Source organism: Leucoraja erinacea, chromosome 8 (genome assembly GCF_028641065.1).
Source record: "Leucoraja erinacea ecotype New England chromosome 8, Leri_hhj_1, whole genome shotgun sequence".
NCBI classification, from domain to species: domain Eukaryota; kingdom Metazoa; phylum Chordata; class Chondrichthyes; order Rajiformes; family Rajidae; genus Leucoraja; species Leucoraja erinaceus.
This window is the reverse complement of record NC_073384.1, coordinates 3235743-3258885: the sequence shown is the minus strand read 5'-3', so window position 1 is coordinate 3258885 and position 23143 is coordinate 3235743. Positions and strand designations below refer to the sequence as shown.

Below are 23143 nucleotides of genomic sequence, written 5' to 3'. Positions count from 1 at the left end.
GTTTTGTTCCCCTAATTTTATGAGGGACATTCTAGCTATTGAGTGAGTGCAGCGTAGGTTTACAAGGTTAATTCCCGGGATGGTGCGACTGTCATATGCTGAGAGAATGGAGCGGCTGGGCTTGTATACTCTGGAGTTTAGAAGGATAAGAGGGGATCTTATTGAAATATATAAGATTGTTAAGCGCTTGGACACGCTAGAGGCAGGAAACATGTTCCCAATGTTGGGGGAGTCCAGAACCAGAGGCCACAGTTTAAGAATAAGGGGTAAGCCATTTAGAACGGAGACGAGGAAACACGTTATCACACAGAGTTGTGATTCTGTGGAATTCACTGCCTCAGAGGGCGGTGGAGGCTGTATTCTTTGAATACTTTGAGAGAGAGCTAGATAGGGCTCTTAAAGATAGCGGAGTCAGGGGATATGGGGAGAAGGCAGGAATGGGGTACTGATTGTGGATGATCAGCCATGATCACATTGAATGCCAGTGCTGGCTCGAAGGGCCGAATGGCCTACTCCTGCACCTATTGTCTATTGAACTGCAGATGCTGGTTTACACCGAAGATGGACACAAAATGCTGCCTAACTCAGACTTGAAGGTGAAATAATTTCTTCAGACTTGAAGGTGAAATAATTTTGTTCACTCAACAGTTAGAGTTTGAGTGATTTCCCATAGATTGTAAAACAAATGCATTTTATTCTTCAAAACTGGCTGTATAAGAAACCAAAACCATGTACTTTGTAGGGTTTCAATAGAAACCACTGAAGTATGTATTAAGTATCCTTTATTGTCATTCAGACCTTTCGGTCTGAACGAAATTTCGTGCCTTGCAGTTATACATAGAATAAAATAACAAAAACTCACAATAAACACAAATTTAACATCTACATGAACATCTAACATAACATCTACAAGACAAACTACATGGAGAAAATCAAGAATAACAGGAACACTAGAAAACATTTTCCCCTTAAACTACTTTCTGAAATGGCTTTTGAACAAGTCGATGGAAACTGTTCTGATGACTGAAACAACACTGGCAAGATTCTGTAGAACACAGTGTTATATTTACTCCAAACAAGTCGTAGTTTCGCAGTCATTTTGCACAGGCTGTGTTTCTAACAGGGGAAGATATTTTGAGTGCTAACATTGCAAAATATCTAATTACCATGATATAATATTTCTGTTTTGTATCATGCCTTCGTCATCATCTTTTGAAGAGGAAATCATACAATTGTTATTGTTGGTTACTTGGCCCATCAATCAATGTCAGTGCCTTCCGAAGCAGTTGCTTCAGACTCATTAGCGGGAGTATTCACAGACATCTTCAATCTCCCCCTGCTCTGTTCTGACGTACCCACCTGCTTCAAGAAGACCTCCATCATCCCAGTGACAAAGAAATGTCTAAACGACTACCGTCCAGTGGCCTTGACACCCACCTAGTTTTGAGAACTAATTATGGAATGCATTAAATCCTGTCCCCCTCGCGGCCTTGATCTACTGCAGTTCACCTATCGCCACAACGGGTCCACGGGCGATGCCATCGCCCTGGCCCTACACTCATCCCTAGAACATCACTAAGGAAGACGCAAATAATCTCCCAGATGTACTAGAGGACAAGACGAGTGGAGAGCACAGGAGATCGATACCAGGCACCCCCTGCACGGACATACAGCACCTCCACCCCAACTGAAATCTAGAGCCAGTTTCTTGCAGACAGTCCCACCTCTCCAGACAACCAAAGAAACAGCAAGGACCAACATCTGGAAAGATGAATGGAACCAGCTCAACACACGAGCCCACGACTGGATGGAGAGAGGAATCACTCCGACTGAATGCCTCGCCAGCGGGCACGACCTCCCATGGCCAACCTGGAAGACCCTCAACAGATTACGAGTGGAGCAGGGGAGGTGCAAAGCACTTATGAAAGCATGGAACTACCAGGCAGAAGACACATGCAGCTGTGGAGCAGTACAGACAATGTCCCACCTACTGGAGTGTGACGACGCCCCCCAGTGCAGCCCCCAGGACCTGGCTGAACCGACCCGACCAGCTGTGACCTGCACCAGATACTGGCAGAACGACATCTGAGATTGCAACGGACTCGAAAGAAGAAGAAGAAGAACTAGAGGACAGAGGATCTAGGGGGACAGGAACTGAAAGAAATTTGCATTAGGTTAGAAATAATATTGGGTAGACTGATGGGACTGAAGGTTGATAAATCCCCAGCCTGATGGTCTGCATCCCAGGGTACTCAAGGAGGCAGCTCGAGAAATTGTGGACGCATTGATGATCATTTTCCAATGTTCTATAGATTCAGGATCAGTTCCTGTGGATTGGAGGGTAGCCAATGTTATTGCATTTTTTAAGAAAGGAGTGAGAGAGAAAACGAGGAATTATAGACCAGTTAGCCTGACATCGGTGGTAGAGAAGATACTGGAGTCAATCATTAAAGAGGTAATAACGGCGCATTTGGATAGCAGTAAAAGGATTAGTCCAAGTCAACATGGATTTATGAAAGGGAAGTCATGCTTGACTAATCTTCTGGAATTTGTTGAGGATATGACAAGTAAAATGGGATGAAGAAGAGCCAGTGGATGTAGTGTGTCTGGACTTTCAGAAAGCCTTTGATAAAGTCCCACACAAGAGATTAGTGGGCAAAATTAGAGCATGGTATTGGGGGTAGAGTGCTGACATGGATAGAGAATTGGTTGGCAGACAGGAAACAAAGAGTAGGAATAAACGGGTGCGGTTGGTTGAAAATGTCTGTTTAGATCGGTGCCAGTTGTTCAGCACAGATCTTGAGGGTAGAGGGGGAAACATCCTGGAGAAAACCCTGGAGATTTCCGGCTTTTCTGTCTTCCGAAGTAGCCTCTCCACCTCCTCTATTTGTATTGTTAGTGATGGAGAAGTGGCCAGACTGATGTTGGGCAGCACGGAGGGGGTGGGTAGTGGACGAGGGCCCAGTCTTTGCAGACTGGAGTCAGGCTGTAAGTGGGTGTTAAGTGATGATTGGAGAGGGGTGGGTAGGAAAGGGCCAGTCTTTGCAGACTGGAGGTAGACAAAAATGCTGGAGAAACACAGCGGGTGAGGCAGCATCTATGGAGCAAAGGAAATAGGCAACGTTTCGGGTCGAAACCCTTCTTCAGACCCAGACTGGAGTCAGGCAGTGAGTAGGTGTGAAATGTTGATTGAGGAGGGGGCGAGGGGGTACCAGGGTTAAGTTTCTGTTTATCAAACCTGCAGGAAGTCAAAGTCAATTTTATTTGTCACATGCACCCGAAGGTGCAGTGAAATGAATTTGCCAGCAGCGATACACTTAAAAACAACACACAATACACAAGAGAATCTTAACACAAACATCCACCACAACATTCTTCACTGTGGTGGAAGGCAACAAAGTTCAGTCGGTCAGTCCTCCTCCTTTGTTCACCCGTGGTCGGGGCCATAAACCCTTCGTAGTCGCCGCTACGGATGGCCCGATGTACAGGCCCTCTTGTTGGGATGATCAAAACTCCGATGTCAAACACACTCCACGGCTTGGAGGTCCCGAATCGGCACTTTCCTACCAGAGTCCGCGGCTTCAGGATGTTATAGGCCTTAGGCCGCCGGTCAGAGCTCTCTCCGGCGAACCCAGGCAAGGGATCCCAGACTCCGGATGGCCCGCAGCTAGAAGCTCCGCAGACCACAGCCCCACGATGCCAAAGTCACCAGGCCAGGGATCGGAGTACTCGTCTCTGGTGACCCCCGGCATGGGTTTGCCCAGGCTCCGCGATGGAGAAGTCCACCCTGCGCCCACTGATGAAGCTCCAGAACCGACTCAAGGAAAGGCCGCTCCAATCAAAGCTATTAGGCCGCGAGGGAGGCGACATGGAAAAAGTCGCCTCTCCGTCGAGGAGGCGAGTGAAAGCAGTTCCCCCATATCCCCACCCCCCACCACCCCCTACACAAGACACACTAAGAAACACCTAATCTAACATTTATTATCGATTGGATTTTTCAATGTTGCCTTTAGAACAGACGTGATAAGCCCATCATGTAACATTCAACATATAATCATCCAACATTTTCGCTACCTCCAACGGGATCCCACCACTGGCCACAACTTCCCATCTCCTCCCCTTTCGGCTTTCCGCAGAGACTGCTCCCTCCTGCAACCGCAGGAAATGATACACTTGTAGCTTTACCTCCCCCCTTGACTCAATCCAAGGACCCAAGCAGTCTTTCCAGGCGAGGCAGAGGTTCACCTGCACCTCCTCCAACCTCATCTACTGAATCCGCTGTTCCAGGTGTCAACTTCTTCACATCGGTGAGACCCAGCAGAGGCTTGCCGATCGCTTTGCACAACACTTCCGTTCAGTTCGCATTAACCAACCTGATCTCCCGGTGGCTCTTCACTTCAACTCCCCCTCCCATTCCGAATCCGACCTTTCTGTCCTGGGCCTCCCCCATGGCCAGAGTGGGGCCCGCCGTAAATTGGAGGAGCAGCACCTCATATTTCGCTCGGGTAGTTTACACCCCAGCGGTATGAACATTGACCAATTTCAGGTAGTTCTTGCTTTCTCCTTCCTTCCCCTCCCCTTCCCAGCTCTCCCACAGCCAACTGTCTCTGCCTCTTCCTTAACTTTATCCATCCAGTAACTTTAAAGTAATTCCGTGGCTTTTGTCAAATTATTAACTGCATTGACATTCCACAGGCATAGCAGGACTTGAACTTGGATCTTTGGGTTGTAAGCTCAGCACTCTGGATAATGGTTCATTCAGTTAATCACTTTGCCAATATGCTGTGCAATATTGCTATATCAAATGTGTGTGATGTAGAGAGAAGAGAGAATTGGTGGGGACAATAAACACACAAGTTAAAGCACCAGCATGGTGAATTATTTGTGTGACTGTATCTTGCTCCCCATTGTGTGCAGCTGCTCATAGTGTACATATTAGTGGATGCTGGATGGAATTCAGTGCAAATGGTACATAGAAACATAGAAACTAGGTGCAGGAGTAGGCCATTCGGCCCTTCGAGCCTGCACCGCCATTCAATATGATCATGGCTGATCATCCAACTCAGTATCCCGTACCTGCCTTCTCTCCATACCCCCTGATCCCCTTAGCCACAAGGGCCACATCTAACTCCCTCTTAAATATAGCGATTACAACCTTTTAGCACAACCACATTGGTTGTGAGGTTTACAAACTAACCTTGTGATATAATTCTACCTACCCGAGCAGAATAGCCAAGTTACTGCAAGGTCACGGTAAGTCCCCGTGATACCCGTGATGAAGATAAACCATATCTTGTTGACTCGCTATTATTAGGATAAACCTTTATTTTGCAACTCTTAAACTCTGCCCATGAATCAAGCAGCTTTTCCATTTCATAGTTCAAGTACTGACTTTAAAAGAGATTATATAAACAGAGTGGGAATGTAAACACAGCCTCATTCTGTACTGCTTCACATGAAATGGAGATTGGATAGATGCACGATTGTGTTCTTTACTTCTCTACAGCAGATTTCAATGAATGCTGTGTTAACACTTGGCCCGTGTTTCCCTTTATGTATTGTATTCAACAGCATAGACATTGACAGTTCACAATGTATGAACAATTGTAAGTGACACACAGACAAAATGGTTTTAGAACCAGTAACGTGTTTGTTTTGGCAGCACCAGCCCATAAGTTACAAGGGAAAATGGTCATTTATGTTATAAATAGATCCCTCTCTCATTGGGCAAGTCCTCCTTGCAGTTCTGTTCTCTTCTTGTACTTTATAAAGGCACAAAAAATGTTGCCATTTCCATTTTATAATCGGAAAATGTCTAATTTCATGTTTTGAACAGAAGCATGTAACCTAAATGTTAATGTCAACAGTTTTGCTTCTGCCTGCTGGTGTGGTTGTCAGAAGGCACAGTTTCTTAATGTCCTTTTTCAAAGTCATAAAACTTGTTTGGACACATTTCAACATTTTGAACAGAGTGTTATATGAAGTTCTGAAAGAATTACAAAAAAATTGTAACATTGATTTTACATGCCTCAAGACCACAACCATCGCGCCAGTGCCCAAACAGTCAGCTTCAGGGAGTCTTAACGACTTCCGCCCAGTGGCACTCACCCCCATCATCGCAAAGTCCTACGAGAGACTGATCTTGGCTCACCTCAAATCCAGCCTCCCTCCCACACTGGACCTCCATCAGTTTGCCTATCGGCCCAACAGGTCAACAGAGGATGCCATATCAGCGGCACTTCACTCTGCCCTGACCCACCTGGACAATAACAACTCCTACATCAGGTTGTTATTCATTGACTTCAACTCTGCATTTAATACTGTCATCCCCGCCAGTCTGATCACCAAACTCAGCGGCCTTGGCATCAACACCTCCCTCTGCAACTGGACACTGGATTTCCTCACTAACAGACCCCAGTCTGTTAGGATTAACAACCTCACCTCCTCCACTTTGACACATAACACAGAAGCGTGCCACAGGGCTGTGTGCTCAGCCCTCTCCTCTACTCCCTCTTCACCCACGACTGCATCCCTATTCATGGCTCCAACTCCATCATAAAATTCGCTGATGACACCACGGTGGTAGGACTGATCAGGGACAACAACGAATCAGCCTACAGGGAGGAGGTCCAGCACCTGGCAGCTTGGTGTGCCAACAATAACCTTGTCCTCAACACACAGAAGACGAAGGAAATCATTGTGGACTACCAGAAGACCAGAGGCGGCAGACACACCCCCATCCACATAAACGGGACCGAGGTGGAGCGCGTCTCCAACTACAAATTCTTCGGGGTGCACATCTCTGAGGATCTGTCCTGATCCCTCAACACCGCCAAACTGATTAAAAAGGTGCAGCAGCGCCTCTACTTTCTGAGGAGGCTCAAGAAAGTTCACCTGTCCCCCCCAGATCCTGTCCAACTTCTACCGCTGTACCATAGAAAGCATCTGGACCACCTGCTTCACGGTATGGTACAGCAGTTGCACCACAGCTGACAGGAAGGCACTGCAACGGTTGGTGAAAACCGCCCAGCACATCATCGGTGCCCCGCTCCCTGCTGCCATGGCTGTCCTTCACCGCACACGGTGTCTGAGACGGGCTGGCAAAATCATTAAGGACCCCTCACACCCCAACCATGGACTGTTTCCCCTCCTCCCATCAGGGAGGCGGTACAGGAGCTTCAGGTCTTGCACCAGCAGACTAAGGAACAGCTTCTTCCCCAACACCATTACCCTGCTGAACTCACAGGCCTCGCGCCCCCCCCCCCCCCCCCCCCTTCTCATCAGTATTATTTATAGTTTATATAATTTACAGCTAAGCTCTTATCACCAGAATATAGCACATGTTAATCTTTACACCTTAACAACTACCTGTATATATGTATATGCCTATGTACATACACCAATATATCCTCATTTGTATATATTGTCTTCATCAGCACTTTACTACTTTGTGGTCTGGTTAGATGCAAAACTGCATTTTGTTGTACCTGTACTCTGTGCAATGACAATAAAGTTGAATCTAATCTAAAAACTTCTCCAGAAATTGTCAGGAATATGCAAATTATGGTGGCTAATTGGTCACAGAATCTGTTTGGCTGTCAAACACCGCTTTAGTATTGACTGCTGAGTATTTAGTATTTACCACATCCCAAAACAAAAGAATGCACATTTGATTCTTCGGTAGACAAAAATGCTGGAGAAACTCAGCGGGTGAGGCAGCATCTATGGAGAGAAGGAATAGGCGACGTTTCGGGTCGAGAACCTTCTTCAGACTGATGGGGGAGAAGGGGGGAGGGGAGGGAAAAAGAAAGTGAAGAGGAGGAGACAGTGGGCTGTGGGAGAGCTGGGAAAGGGAAGGAGGGAGAAAGCAAGGACTATCTGAAATTGGAGAAGTCAATGTTCATACCGCTGGGGTGTAAACTGCCCAAGCAAAATATGAGGCGCTGTTCCTCTAATTTACGGTGGGACCCGCTCTGGCCATGGAGGTGGCCCAGGACAGAAAGGTCAGATTCGGAATGGGAGGGGGAGTTGAAGTGCTGAGTCACCGGGAGATCAGGTTGGTTATTGCGAGCTGAGCAGAGGTGTTGGGCAAAGCAATCGCCTAGCCTGTGCTGATGTAGAAAAGTTGACACCTGGAACAGCGAATGCAATAAGATGAGATTGGAGTGGAGGAGGTGCAGGTGAACCTCTGCCTCACCTGGAAAGACTGCTTGGTCCATGGATGGAGTCGAGAGGAGAGGTAAAGCGACAAGTGTAGCATTTCCGGCGGTTGCAAGGGAAAATGCCAGGGGAGGGAGTGGTTTGGATGGGAAGGGACGAATTGACCAGGGAGTTACGGAGGGAGCGGTCTCTGCGGAAAGCAGAAAAGGGAGGAGATGGGAAGATGTGGCCAGTGGTGGGATCCCGTTGGAGGTGGCGAAAATGTCGGAGGATTATCTTTTGTATGTGACGGCTGGTGGGGTGGAAGGTGAGGACAGGGGGGACTCTGTCCTTGTTACGAGTAGGGGGATGGGGAGTGAGGGCAGAGCTGCGAGATATCGAGGAGACCCTGGTGAGAGTCTCATCTACAATAGAAGATTAAAAGAATGAGGACACCTTTAAAGAATGAGGACATCTCCGATGCCCTGGTCTGGAACACCTCATCCTGGGTGCAGATGCGGCATAGATGGAGGAATTGGGAGTAGGGGATAGAGCCCTTACAGGAAGCAGGGTGGGAAGAAGTGTAGTTCAGATAGCCATGGGAGTTAGTGGGCTTATAGAAGATGTCGTTCAGTAGTCTGTTACCTGCGATGGAGATGGTGAGATCTTGAAGTATAGCATGGATTTGCAGTAAATTATAAATGTAAAAGGCATTTAAAAGGGCGAGGATACAGACAAACTAACTTTGCTAGTGCAAAAATCTGGAACCAAGAAGGGTATTCCATTTTTGCAGATAGTGAAGATGATTGTGATCGACTGCAGCAGGATCTGGATCGATTGGCCAGGTGGGCGGAGGAATGGTTGATGGAATTTAATACTGAGAAATGTGAAGTGTTGCATTTTGTGATGTTGAACAAGGGCAGGACCTACACAGTAAATGGTTGGCCTCTGGGTAGTGTTGTAGAGCAGAGGGATCTAGGAGTACAGGTGCATGGTTCTATGAAAGTGGAGTCGCAGGTAGATAAGGTGGTCAAAAAGGTTTTTGGCATTTTGGCCTTCATCAGTCAGAGTATTGAGTATAGAAGTTGGGAGGTCATGTTGCAGTTGTATAAGACGCTGGTGAGACCGCATTTAGAATATTGTGTTCAGTTCTGGGCACCATGTTATTGGAAAGATATTGTCAAGCTTGAAAGGATTCAGAAAAGATTTACGAGGATGTTGCCAGGACTAGAGGGTGTGAGCTATCGGGAGAGGTTGAGTAGGCTGGGTCTCAATTCCTTGGAGGACAGGAGGATGAGGGGTGATCTTGTAGAGGTGTACAAAATCATGCGAGGAATAGATCGGGTAGACGCACAGAGTCTTTTGCCCAGAGTAGGGGAATCGAGGACCAGAGGACATAGGTTCAAGGTGAAGGGGAAAAGATTTAATTGGAATCTGAGGGGTATCCTTTTCACACAAAGGGTGGTGGGTGTATGGAACAAGCTGCCAGAGAAGGTAGTTGAGGCTGGGACTATCCCATCGTTTAGGAAACAGTTAGACAGGTACATGGATAAGACCTGTTTGGAGGGATAGGGACCAAACGCAGGCAGGTGGGACTAGGGTAGCTGGGACATTGTTGGCTGGTGTGGGCAAGTTGGGCCGAAGGGCCTGTTTCCACACTCTATCACCCTGCGACTATGACAAAATGTGATGAAATTGAAGCAATAATTGCCATCACCAAGTCCACCCTTAGTTGCTAACTGGATTGCTGTCCCTGGCCACCATTTTGTGCATGTTGCTAGATAATTAGTCTTTGAATTTCATTTATTGAAGATGTTAACAATTACTTGTTTCCAGTAACCAAAAATAAAATGGTGATGTGAACAAGCAGCCAATAGTTTGCAAGGATCTTCATTAGGTTGACATCCCTACTCAAATCCTAGCTAGGGTGCTGAAAGTCCCATTCCTGCAGACTCTCCCTTCTCTCTACGGAGCAGTTCTACATCATAGCATTCCACTCCTCTGCATCCTCCTGAGCCCCATCACATCTTATCCAGTTCCCTCATCTTCAGTTCCCTTTCCCATCCTCCATCGTCTAATGCAGTCAGGAATTCGCCAAGATTATTTCCTTGCCAACAAGACTATTTGTATGTGCAATAGCGTTCAGAGTGCTTTTAATAGCTCTACATTGACACGCCAGCTATGTAAGCCTCCAGAGCTCTCATTTCAAACTATAATCGTTAAATCTGTTTGTTTCTCCTGGGACTCCCTGAAACAGCTGATAATCCCTTTACATAGTGATGCCCATTTCCGATTGCTTCCCAGACAGTGAACTCACCAATGTGAACGTAGCTATACACATTACTCTCAGCATTACCTTAGCCCAAATCTACAACCTTACAATTATATCTAGTTACAATACTGTAGCGCACTGTCTACTCCAACACTGTCTACCCCAGCACTGTCTACTGCAACACTGTCTACTCCAGCACTGTCTACTCCAGCACTGTCTACTCCAGCACTGTCTACTCCAACACTGTCTACTCCAGCACTGTCTACCCCAACACTGTCTACCCCAACACTGTCTACCCCAACACTGTCTACTCCAACACTGTCTACTCCAGCACTGTCTACTCCATCCAACACTGTCTACTCCAACACTGTCTACCCCAGCACTGTCTACTCCAGCACTGTCTACTCCAACACTGTCTACCCCAGCACTGTCTACTCCAGCACTGTCTACTCCAGCACTGTCTACTCCAGCACTGTCTACTCCATCCAGCACTGTCTACCCCAGCACTGTCTACTCCAACACTGTCTACTCCAGCACTGTCTACTCCAGCACTGTCTACTCCAGCACTGTCTACTCCAACACTGTCTACCCCAGCACTGTCTACTCCAGCACTGTCTACTCCAGCACTGTCTACTCCAGCACTGTCTACTCCATCCAGCACTGTCTACCCCAGCACTGTCTACTCCAACACTGTCTACTCCAGCACTGTCTACTCCAGCACTGTCTACCCCAGCACTGTCTACTGCAGCACTGTCTACTGCAACACTGTCTACTCCATCCAGCACTGTCTACCCCAGCACTGTCTACTGCAGCACTGTCTACTGCAACACTGTCTACTCCAGCACTGTCTACTCCAGCACAATATCACTGCTTCCACTGTAACATTGCAGTTTCCTTCACATCTGCAAATGTATATATTTGCAACCATGGAGCAGTGATATTACATCTCAAATACCTCGTTCCTCTTTGAAATAGCATTTTTGGTTTTTATGCTTCATAATCTCATTTGTGATTCACTAAAGTAGCAACTGGTACAGTGAATTCTAAATCAGACAATTCCAAACATAGACATAAAATTCCTAGTGATGTCATTGATTATGAACTTATTGGCCACGGGAAACCATTCCACCCACGTATTTTAGTCCCATTTAACATTAGCTCTCATTTTGTCTCATCTTGCTATCAAAACCAAATAATGCTGCCTCATTATGCTGCCACAAGACTACATCATTCGTTGACCACATCATTCGCACCATGTACTTTAAATTAATCAGGACAGACAGATTCCAGTTTTGATAGTTTGCTGGGTAAATGTTTCCATATTACTAATTCATGTATATTAGTGAGATCATTGCTTCTCCTACACACAAATGGGCATTCCAGCTCCCCTCAATGAAGGCAAGGAATCAAAGGATGAAATGGCTGAAAAGGGACATAGAGGAAGAGAAGCTTAACTTGATATAGGAGTGCATTTTGATGTATCTGACACAAAAGAGTTAAGCCTGCCTCTTTGCCCCAAACAACTTGAAGGGCCTGAGAGCAGGGTTAAGTTTAAGGATAATGCTGCACACTGAATAATCATTGCATTAATTGTTAGACATTTGGTTGAATGCAAGCTAAATATAGCGCTGTCAAAATGTCATGGGATCTGGTTTTCTGAGCTGGCAACTGTTGAATAACAACAATTCTGTAGAGCCAAAATAAAGCAGAGCCACAGTTAATTCCTTGCCTCTTCTTTATCCCACTGAGTGAGCTGAATCAATCAAGTGGCAATGGATACCATTCCAGGTAAAAAAAACGGATGATTGGAAATAAAGCCCTCCCTGTGACAACAAACAAGAATTGTGTTGTTGAATACGTAATCAATGGTTGTGATTAGCATTGGGGTTCGGAGGTAGCAAGATGGCATTTTAACTGTAGCATTTACCAATTGATCAAAAAGTCTATCACATCAAGTGTAATCTCTGCTGACTGAACATAAATCATTTGATTAATAGTGCAGTTCTAAAATTGCCATTAACATCCAACATTATTTTTGGTGCAGCGGCAGCTAAGTTAGGTGTTTAAGTGTCTTTTGCAATCCAGAGTAGACTATAGAACGAGTGACCAGTAGCCGTGACTGCAACTTCCCTTCTCGAGGTCAGCACTCGTCAGGAATAGGAGTAGAATTGGGCCATTCGGCCCATCAAGTCTGCTCTGCAATTCAACAATGGCTGATCTCTCTCTCCCTCCTAACCCATTGTTCCCTGTTCTCATTATGGTGTGGGTTCCTGCAGATAAATTACTCCACTGGTAGTTTTTCCAGTTCTGACCTTTCAATGAGTGTCAACTGACCGTTCTGTGTAGCGGAGCTGAACCTGGGCTTCATACAGCTGCTCCACCAGCTCCTGATGGAAAGTATGGACCCTAGGCTGAAGCAGCTTTGCCACCTGTCACATCCTAACCACCTATACTGGGATCAGCCAAATCATCTAACATGGGCCATACAATCCAAACTCTCCTTGCTCCAAGCAATTGGGCTGCTCAGTGGAGAAGTATTCTACTGCAGCAAGAATTCCTCATCATGTGATTCACATGATGTTGGCATTAGTCAAGTAAGCCTTGCATCCCATCTCTCTCCGTCCCTCCCCTACCCATTGTTATACCAGCTTCAAAGTCGTCTTTTTGAGTCTCATTGTAGAAACATAGAAACATAGAAAATAGGTGCAGGATTAGGCCATTCGGCCCTTCGAGCCTGCACCGCCATTCAATATGATCATGGTTGATCATCCAACTCAGTATCCTGTACCTGCCTTCTCTCCATACCCCCTGATCCCTTTAGCCACAAGGGCCACATCTAACTCCCTCTTAAATATAGCCAATGAACTGGCCTCAACTACCCTCTGTTTGTGTGTAACTCATTGTCACCCAGGCCACAGCTAACAATGGCCTGTTTCCTTTATCATCGCTATTTTTTTGCATATCTTTCATTTATTTTTCTATATCTCTGTCACTGTCTATATACAGTATCACATGGAAACATAGAAATTAGGCGCAGGAGTAGGCCATTCGGCCCTTCGAGCCTGCACCGCCATTCAATATGATCATGGCTGATCACGTTTCGCTTTTCCCTGACACTCAGTCTGAAGAAGGGTGTGGACCCGAACCGTCACCTATTCCTTCTCTCCAGAGATGCTGTCTGTGCCGCTGAGTAACTCTGTGCTCATTGTAAACCAGCATCAGCAGTTTCTTCCTGCACGTCCCTCCTAACATGCAATATTGCATCATTTGAGTAACTTTGACACAATTACAATCACATTTATGGTACCAGAAAGTCACATTAGTGTTTGAATTGAACATTATTTGTAAATTGTTAGGAGTATATAACTAATGAGAATGGATGAACATCTTCACGTTATGCTATATGGTGTGGAAGAAAGCTGCAGCTCCAGCCATTATCTGGAAAAGGATAACAGGATCGTAGATGCCAAGCATTGCCTGACACAACAATATCCACAACAATAGGTTAAAAAATAAAATGCTTGGTACATTTTAAAGAGGACCTTTTTGAAGGACCGAGATGAGAAAATCATTTTTAACACAGAGAGTGGTGAATCTGTGGAATTCTCTGCCACAGAAGGTTGTTGAGGCCAGTTCATTGGCTATATTTAAGAGGGAGTTAGATGTGGCCCTTGTGGCTAAAGGGATCAGGGGGTATGGAGAGAAGGCAGGTACAGGATACTGAGTTGGATGATCAGCCATGATCATATTGAATGGCGGTGCAGGCTCGAAGGGCCGAATAGCCTACTCTTGCACCTATTTTCTATGTATTCCATCAATGATCTATCCTTCCAGAAAAGATCCCTATCAGATCGTCTGAAGAAGGGTCTCGACCTGAAATGTCACCCATTCCTTCGCTCCATAGATGCTGCCTCACCTGCTGAGTATCTCCAGCATTTTTGTCCACCTTCCTATATCAGAGAGCTGCTTTACACCATGTTAGCTCATGATGATGGAAAATGAAGCTGTTTTTCAGTTATTAATGAGCAGACATCCAGCACTGGGGCTCTTGACCAGCGTCTGAATTAACCATCATTTGACTCTTCTTTTGATCCAATGAACACAATGACTGGATGTCTCCTTTTTGTTCTGGTTTAAAGGATCTTTAGCATGTGACCTTTCTGCTAATTGTACATGTAGGAAAGCTGAAAGTTAGATGCAAATCCCATCTGATATGTCTTTGTGTATTTGTCAGCTCGTTGAGAGTAAGAGTTATGTGCGATGACAGATGAGTATGGTCTGTATTTTATCTTACAAATTTTACCTCATGTGAATTTTTTAATTATTTAACTGGAAGCGGACTGTGCTGGCAAACCCAGCACTTGTTACCCGATCCTAATTATGTTTGTCAAGACTGTTTTGGGTTTGGAAGCTCCAATATTTAAACATATTATAAGTTAACAGAAAGAACTTATAGCTGATGACATACCCATGCTCAGTTGCACAAGTATACAATTGTACACCCTGATTGGACTGATCGGACTACAGACAGGAAGTGTCACAGCTGGCGTCCTGGTGCCGTGGCAACAACCTAGAGCTCAATGCTCTTAAGACAGTGGAATTGATTGTAGACTTCAGGTTCAAGTTCAAGTGAGTTTATTGTCATGTATCCCTGATAGGACAATGAAATTCTTGCTTTGCTTCAGCACACAGAACATAGTAGGCATTTACTACAAAACAGATCAGTGTGTCCATATACCATAATATAAATATATACACACATGAATAAATAAAATGATAAAGTGCAAATAACAGATAATGGGTTATTAATAATCAGAGTTTTGTCCGAGCCAGGTTTAATAGCCTGATGGCTGTGGGGAAGTAGCTATTCCTGAACCTGGTTGTTGCAGTCTTCAGGCTCCTGTAGCTTCTACCTGAAGGTAGCAGAATGTGGCCAGGATGGTGTGGGTCCTTGATGATACTGCCAGCCTTTTTGAGGCAGCGACTGCGATAAATCCCCTCGATGGAAGGGAGGTCAGAGCCAATGATGGACTGGGCAGTGTTTACTACTTTTTGTAGTCTTTTCCTCTCCAGGGCGCTCAAGTTGCCGAACCAAGCCACGATGCAACCGGTCAGCATGCTCTCGACTGTGCACCTGTAGAAGTTAGAGAGAGTCCTCCTTGACAAACCGACTCTCCGTAATCTTCTCAGGAAGTAGATTCGCTGATGAGCTTTCTTGAAGATTGCATTAGTGTTCTCGAACCAGGAAAGATCTTCAGAGATGTGCACGCCCAGGAATTTGAAGCTCTTGACCCTTTCAACCATCGACCCGTTGATATAAACAGGGCTGTGGGTCCCCCTCCTACTCCTTCCAAAGTCCACAATCAGTTCCTTGGTTTTGCTGGTATTGAGGGCCAGATTATTGTGCTGGCACCATATGGACAGTTGCTCGACCCATCAACAACACCACGGTCATATCTGGGGAGTATTTTAAGTTCCTGGGAACCATCATCTCCAAGGACCTTAAGTCTACCATCTACCATCGACTCCACAGTCAAAAAAGCACAACAGAGGATGTACTTCCTGCGGCAGCTGAGGAAGCACAATCTGCCACAGGCAATGATGGTCCAATTCAACACGGCCATCGTAGAGTCTGTCCTCACCTTCTCCATCATGGTCTGGTTTGGCTCAGCCACCAAGCACGACACCTGGAGGCTGCAGCGAATCGTCCGATCAGCAGAGAAGATTATTAGCTGCAACCTTCCCTCCATTGATGAACTGTACACTGCAAGGGCCAGGAAGCGAGCGGGCAAGATCATCTCTGACCCCTCTCACCCTGGCCACAAACTCTTTGAATCACTTCCCTCTAGAAGGCGACTCCGGACTGTCAAAGCTGCCACAGCCAGACACAGTTACTCGACTCAATAACCAAAAATCTGTAGCCTCCCTTTGATCTGGTATTTTGTTGGTTCACATGCTTGATCAATGGTGTTTTATCATTAATGTTTTATTATTATTAATGTTTAGTTTTTTCAGAGTCATTCGTAACTGTCACTGTATGTCATGTTGTTACTTGTGGGCGGAGCACCAAAGCAAATTCTTTGTATGTGAATACTTGGCCAATAAACTTACTTACTTACTTACTTACTTACTTACAAAATAAAAATGAGGTTCCCAGTGACATCAACAAATTGTGTACTCTTAGTTTACTGAGAATAGAATTATTTTCGAAAACCACACCTATCGTTTAGAAGATAGACACAAAATGCTGGGGTAACTCAGCGGGACAAGCAGCATCTCTGGAGAGAAGGAATGGGTGACATTTCGGGTCGAGACCCTTCTTTCAGAATCCGTTTCAATTTCCCATTTTAAACATTGGTTCTCTTGAGCAAATCTTACTCAACAATTTTTTTAATTTAGTTTGTTTTCAATTTTAATAACAATTGCAAAAAATAGTTGGCCTTTATACTAGCATCAATCTAGATTCTTAACTTGATCCATAATCTCTTTCCTGCCAGCACATGTTAGGCTGACATGAGTCGATTATTTTGAAAAACCAGCATAAAACACAAAGAAATCTCGTCAGGAATCAATCGCTTCTCAAATTTTCCCATCTATTCTGATAGATCATTCAAGGCTACGTCATCTCCACTTTCCAACTGAATCTCAAAAGGAAAACAGAAAATGTTGGAAAGATTTGGGGGTTTAAAGAACCCAAACATGATGATGGGAAAGAATGAGAAGGAGTCAATAGTGTTTTATTGTCATATGTCCCGCATGGGACAATGAAATTCTTACTTGCTGCAGCACAACAGAATATGTGAATATGTAAACATTGTACATAACGGGGAAAAAAGAAAAAGTTCAATAAATAACAAATATAGTGCAAATAACAAATAATAATATGGTCTTTTGCAGTTCAGAGCTTATTCGTTGTTGTGTTTAATAGCCTGATGGCTGCAGGGAAGAAGCTATTCCTGAACCTGGACATTACAGTTTTCAGGCTCCTGTACCTTCTTCCGGATGGCAATGGTGAGATGAGTGTGTGGCCAGGATGGTGTGGGTCCTTGATGATTTTGGCTGCCTTTTTGAGGCAGCGACTGCGATAGATCCCTTCGACGCTGGGGAGGTCAACGCCGGTGATGGACTGGGCAATGTTCAAAACTTTTTGTAGTCTTTTTCGCTCCTGGACGTTGAAGTTGCTGAACCAGGCCACGATGCAACCAGTCAGAATGCTTTTTACCATGCACCTGTAGACGTTGAACAGAATCCTCATCGACATTCTGAATCTCCGTAATCTTCTCAGGAAGTAGAGTCGCTGATGTGCCTTCTTTAAAATGCACCGGTGTGCTGTGTCCAGGAAAGATCTTCTTATATATGCACGCCCAGGAATTTGAAGTTATTGACCCTTTCCACCATCGTCCCGTTGATATAAACAGGATTGTGGGACCCTATCCTTCCCCTACCAACGTCAATGCTCCGTTCCTTGGTCTTACTGATGTCGAGAGCCAGGTTGTTGCGCAGGCACCATTTGGTCAGTAGGTCAATCTCACTTCTGTACTCTGACTCGTCCCCATCATTGATTCGTCCAACAACAGTGGTGTCTTCGGCGAACTTGATGGAGTTTGCGTTATGTACGGCTAGTGCATCAACACAGAAAGTGTCGCAGCCACATTTGATAAACGTTAATCATTGAATCTTGCAAAGCAGGGAATCATTTTGCTTTACGTTTGTCATTGGGCCGGATTGTCGGCTGAAACTCTTTTTAAACCGTAGTTGTTTTGTAAAGCTGTATTACTTGTACAAATGTATTGATGTGGTAAAAGAACCGCTAGGAGATAGTGACCATAATATGATGTTTTAATCTACAATTTGAGAGGGAGAAGGTTTAATCGGAAGTGTCAGTGATGCAGTTGAACAAAGGGGACAATGAGGCATGAGAGAGTTGCTGGCCAAGGTCGACTGGAAAAGGATCCTAGCAGGAATAACGGTGGAACAGCAATGGCAGGAATTTCTGGGCATAATCCAGAAGATGCAGGATCATTTCATTCCAAAGAGGAAGAAACATTCTAAGGGGAGTAAGGGGCAACCGTGGCTGACAAGGGAAGTTAGGGGTGGAATAAAACTAAAAGAAAAGGTGTATAACATAGCAAAGAGTAGCTGGAAGCCAGAGGATTGGGAAACTTTCAAAGCACAACATAAGGTAACAAAAAGTGCAAGATGAAGGGTGAAAAGATGAAGAACGAGGGTAAGCTGGCCAAGAATATAAAGAAGGATAGTAAAGGTTTCTTTGGGTACGGTATGTTAAGAGAAAAAGATTAGTAAAGACAAATGTGGGTCCCTTGAAGGCAGAAACTGGTGAAATTATTATGGGGAACAAGGAAATGGCAGAAGAGTTGAACAGGTACTTTGGTTCTGTCTTCACTAAAGAAGACACAAACAATCTCCCAGATGTACTGGAGGACAGAGGATCTAGGGAGCCAGAGGAACTGAAAGAAATTTGCATTAGGCGATAAATGGTATTGGGTAGACTGATGGGACTGAAGGCTGATAAACCCCCAGGGCCTGATGGTCAGAATTGTTTAGGTCTAGACTGTTGGTTTTTGTGGAAAATAAATATATTAACATTCCTTCGTCTTCATTGGAGTGAAATCCTACAACTCCTTCCTGCAAGATGTGAGAATCACTACCTTCAATAGAAGCATTGGATTTTAATTTAAGTATGAAGTTTACTGCTTCCACAATTGTGTTTAAATCTCATTACTTACACCTTTCGAGATATTTTTGGATGCAATCAAATATGCAGCTCAAAGACTATTGGCCTTCCGCCATTTGCTTATGAATCCTCTTTTTTAAAATAATTCTCATATTCTCCCATTTGGGTTTTATATCCTTTGTTATTAGAATTTTATATTTAATTTTTCTCATCTCTTTGTGAAGCACTTGTTTGAAAGAGATAATTATAGACAGTGGAAGCTCAGGTTATATCTGCAGATGTTAAGACTGCGTGGACTATTGAAGGAAGGAGCTGAGAGAACACACAGGGATGTGTTTGCCCGACATCATTCATCGGGGAAATGCTGGATGTGGTACCAAGGCAGCTGGAAAGTAATTCTGATCAGTTGAACAGGTACATGGATGATTTAGAGAGATATGGGTCAAACACTGGCAGGTGGGATTAGTGTAGATGGGGCACCGTGTTCAGCGTGGCCAAGAGCTGGGCTGAAGGGCCTGTTTCCGTGCTGTATCACTCTGACTTGGCATTGAAATCTAGGAGTGGGAAATCACATTTAACTAATCTATTGGAATTATTTGAGACTATTTCTGGTGGAGTAGACGGATTCTCAGAATGCTTTTGGTAAGGTGTCATGTAAGATTTGTGAACAAGGTTGATGTTGATGTAGTTGATATTGTACTGGTGTGGACTGAGAAGAGTTGTTTAGCAGAGACACTCGGCTTCACAGGCTGTGACTATCTTAGGGCACAGTGATTCCCAATCTGTGTCAATTATTTGCTGAGGTAGCCAGTGTGATGCGTACAAGTCCGTTGAAGACAGGAAACTAAATGTATTGTGTATACTTAATGTCTCCTTCTCTTTGAGTTTCAAGATTTGCTTTTTCTGTCTTAGGAAACAGAATTTCTCTGCTTGGAGCTAAACGAGAACAAAGTGAATCAGCTGCTGAAAAAATTAACAGAGATTGAAGAGAGCATCACTGCGCTGAGCGGCACCAACTGATGTGGCTGGAGATGATGAAAGAGAACAGATGGCAGTGTCAATACACAACTGGAACACTAACTATCCCCATGGTTTATGTAATGCAGGCATTGCCTGCTTTGTTTGCAAGTGAGTGCGATCCTGCATTTACTTTGCACGACTTTCATCTATATCCACTTCCAAAATAACAATCAATCCAAATTAACTCCTCGCCATCTGCTGTTTTTTCTTCTACAAACCCTGTACCGGATGTGATTTTGCTTCTTATCCCCCACAATTGTCAAAAATCATGGTTGCGAACTTATTTAGAATTAAAATTTTCAATTTGAAATTAAGTTTATCTTTTCTTAGTTGTTGCATATAATCAGAGATGTCCTTTGGATCAAAGTCCCCAACTTTGATTTGGAATCTAGATGACAAGAATTCTCATTCAGAATATTTCGAAGTGTTTCATGACAATGATATGAGTTTGTCCAAGACTGGACCTCTTGAGCTGAATCGATGCGTACTGATCCATGTAAATGTCGTTGTGCTGTGGCTCTGGGACAAGATGTGGCTTCCTCAGGGAAGCCCTATAAGTATTGCTGTCATGTCTGAAGTTGAACATTTCAACAATAAGAAGTTGTAGGTTGAAGTTTAAAAAGAGAATCAGGTAACCAGTAGAGAAATGCACTTCATTTATGATAGAAAAATGCAGAAATTATTTTATTAAAAAAACATGATTCTCATGGATTCCCATCAAAATGTGTTTCAATAGCTCGTATTCATAGTATATCAATTACTCTGCCATTCATTAAAAATGCATGATGTTGATCATTGTATTCCTTATCATGTCAACTTAATTAACCATTTCATAATTAAAGTCATATTTTGCAATCTTTGGTAAACTTTATTTGCCTACAGATATGCTATGTAAAAGCTGTAATTACATATGACGCCAAATATGGTTTTCTGATTAGTTTTTTATCTTGAACAGTTATCGATTCTCTGGAATTCGGTTTGATACCATGAGTATTCAGAAAATAATTAAAAATAATTTTCAAACAAAAGGAATGAGCTATATCCTGGAGTGCTTGTTGTAAATTAGATGTGTGCATGACGAGTCTGTCATTCACATTTTTGGCATCTGATTTAATTGAATAAAAAGCATTGAGTTGTAACAAGTAAATGTTTTACAAAACAGTAAAGATTTGTCATAGAAACATAGAAAATAGATGCAGGAGGAGGCTGTTCGGCCTTCGAGCCAGCACCGCCATTCATTGTGATCATGGCTGATCGTCCTTAATCAATAACCCGTACCTGCCTTCTCCCCATATCCCTTGTTTCCACTAGCCCCTAGAGCTCTATCTAACTCTCTCTTAAATCCATCCAGTGATTTGGCCTCCACTGCCCTCTGTGGCAGGGAATTCCACAAATTCACAACTGGGTGAAAACGTTTTTTCTCAACTCAGTCTTGAATGGCCTCCCCTTTATTCTAAGACTGTGGCCCCTGGTTCTGGACTCGCCCCACATTGGGAACACTTTTCCTGCATCTAGCTTGTCCAGTCCTTTTATAATTGTATATGTTTCTATAAGATCCCCCTCATCCTTCTAAACTCCAGTGAATACAAGCCTAGTCTTTTCAATCTTTACTCATATGACAGTCCCGCCATCCCAGGGATCAATCTCGTGAACCTACACTGCACTGCCTCAATCACAAGGATGTCCTTCCTCAAATTAGGAGACCAAAACTGTACACAATAAAGGACAATAAAGACAATAAAGAATCTATCTATCTATCTATCAGATGTGGTCTCACCAGAGCCCTATACAACATTTTGTTTTAGGTGTCTAGAAGGTGGCGATAATTTATGCAAAAATTAACAGTCTAGACCTTAAACTATTCTTTGTTCAAATATAGTGAAATCCATCCTTCTCTGATGAAGTTTTAAACTTATGAACATTTATATATTTTTTTCAAACCAAGAAAGAATGTTAAAATCTGTACATTCTAAAGCAGCATTAACTCAAAGATAAATCTATTATAAATATTTGCCGCATGGCTTGTGGACCAACCTGCTTTCACACATCTGATTCTATCACCGACCTTTCTTCATCTGTGGAATTAGAAATAAATGTTATTTGCATACATTTCTTGCTTAAATCAATTTGGAATGAGAATAAGGTGGAGTGCACAGAAATGACCAGTTTATAGTTACATGGATAGTCTTTCATTCAAAACCTATGAACAGTTGGATCATTAAATCCTGCTGGAATTGCAAATATATATATGAATGTTATATATCTTACAATTTATACTGATATTAATATTACAAACATGCAGGAAATGTGGTGTCAAAGAGGAGTTGATTGTTTTAGAATACATTTTATGGCATTCCTTCATGCAGTAAGCTTATGACTGAATCTAATAGGTTGTGCCATTGAGTTTATCCAGTGAATTTCTCAGCATTTTTCTTCAGGAGGATGTCAGATTCACTTCCTGACCCTTGGGTATGTCTGAAGGAAACTGGGCGGAGGGACAACGCCTTTCCTGCTGAGTCTGTGAGCATTCTGTCAGAGAGCCACATCTTGTGGAGGAGGAACAAGACCGAGCATTGTGACACAACGCCTATTCATGCTTCTTGCTCTCTTAAGGGCCTGTCCCACGAGCATGAACCTGCATGTGGCAAGAGCGACCTAACGTGGTCGCTTGAGCCGTACGGCCTCGCAGGTCCGGTCCCACTTCGATCGCCCCCGTGTGGAGTTGTGCGGAGCTGGTCCCGTCATCACGCAGGCTCCGAAAAACTGACACTGTCCAAACATTACGCGCATTGAGGCCGTACGCAGCGCCTCGACGGGCATGCGGAGGGTCTCGACGCCGTATGCAGCATCTTGACGCCGTAAGCAGCGTCTTGACGGGATAGGCCTAGCGCGAACTTCCCGCGGACTTCGCTAGAACTTCACGTCAACTCGTACGGGATCACTCGACCTCCGCGCGGCCCCCGCTTCCGAATTGGTCACGCTTGCCGCATGCTGTCGCATGCTCGTGTGACAGGCCC

The 23143-nt window shown here is 44.3% G+C and overlaps 1 protein-coding gene across 1 annotated transcript in view; it reads left to right on the top strand.

The window, feature by feature from the left end:
- Window positions 1-20981, top strand: part of commd1 (copper metabolism (Murr1) domain containing 1) — a 47283-nt gene extending 26302 nt beyond the window's left edge. The window contains exon 3 of the mRNA XM_055638890.1: window positions 20019-20981. Coding sequence (XP_055494865.1) covers window positions 20019-20126 — 108 coding nt within the window. The 3' untranslated portion in view covers window positions 20127-20981. The remainder of the gene's footprint in view (window positions 1-20018) is intronic.
- The last annotated feature ends 2162 nt before the right edge of the window (window positions 20982-23143 follow it).